The sequence below is a fragment of the Puntigrus tetrazona genome, chromosome 7 (assembly GCF_018831695.1).
Source record: "Puntigrus tetrazona isolate hp1 chromosome 7, ASM1883169v1, whole genome shotgun sequence".
NCBI classification, from domain to species: domain Eukaryota; kingdom Metazoa; phylum Chordata; class Actinopteri; order Cypriniformes; family Cyprinidae; genus Puntigrus; species Puntigrus tetrazona.
This window is the reverse complement of record NC_056705.1, coordinates 34163132-34164186: the sequence shown is the minus strand read 5'-3', so window position 1 is coordinate 34164186 and position 1055 is coordinate 34163132. Positions and strand designations below refer to the sequence as shown.

General features: G+C 38.3%; 1 protein-coding gene across 1 annotated transcript in view; it reads right to left on the bottom strand.

Annotated features, from left to right (window-relative positions):
* Positions 1 to 6: 6 nt before the first annotated feature.
* Positions 7 to 1055, bottom strand: part of LOC122349803 (aspartyl/asparaginyl beta-hydroxylase-like) — a gene marked incomplete at its 5' end in the record, with an annotated part of 3669 nt that continues 2620 nt past the window's right edge. Inside the window, 2 exons of the mRNA XM_043245974.1 lie at positions 7 to 214; positions 478 to 611. Coding sequence (XP_043101909.1) covers positions 64 to 214; positions 478 to 611 — 285 coding nt within the window. The remainder of the gene's footprint in view (positions 215 to 477; positions 612 to 1055) is intronic.

The window sequence follows — 1055 nt, the reverse complement described above, 5'->3', positions numbered from 1 at the left end:
ACAGTAAATCTGTCACTTCGATTGGCGGTTGACCTACTTCTCAAAACTTTCTGAACAAGTCATCTATATTGGTGACAGAGTCTGCCTCTGTACTTGGGTGAGCTCCGGATGCCAGACATCCACAATGAAGATGAGTCTGTAGCTTTCTGCTTCCTGCCAGACTTCATGTTCGAAAGAGTCGTCAAATATTAACACTTTTCCTTCCTCCCACTCCCTGAAAGACAATCATCGTTTACTGAATGCAACAGTAAAAGCCATGTCATAAATTCCAAAAATAATCAATTAATAAAATTAAACCAATAAATCCAAGGTTCAATCCTTATTTACGTTTGATGCTCGTCAAGCGTTCATTTAAATACTAGCGACCAACTAGTTTGAGTGGAATTGGGTTTTTCAACAGTGAAACATTTTAAAAAGCTTTGTAGTCGATGCAGTTTTAATGGACGTGTGTAAACTTGTGTTTCTGATTTAACTGACCTGGTTTGGTTTGTACAACGGATCCTGCATCCCTTAGAAGGGATGACGAGGCCTAAATGCATTCGTAGACGACAGTTGGTGGGACCAGTGTGAGGCCATACATGAGTACCAGCTTGCATTACTGAAAATTTTATCTAAAAGAGGAAGATATAAATGAGTAGGCAATATTTAATAAACAAAAATGAGCACTGTAAAAAGGAGACATGGTAAAGCTACATATATATATATATATGATTTCTGGACAGACCTGGCCTCTTTTGCAGCTTGTGGCCTCTGCATAACGTTCCAGCAAACCACAGGTTTTAGGGACGTACTGACATGAAGCAGCAACCTTTCGACCTGAGGAGGAGTAAAAAAATGTGAAATTCTGCATTACATGTTAAATTCCTTAAAGCAAGAACCACTAAAAAGAAAATCCTGGGTTATGCGCTAAAATCCATATGTCCCTACACAGGTCAAGCTGTTACAAAACAGGTGGATGGATGTATATCCAGTGCAATTATATAAAAAAAATTTATTTTTATATTATACATTAATTATACTTTACCCTGCTGCCACAGTGTAAACTGGCCCCAGTC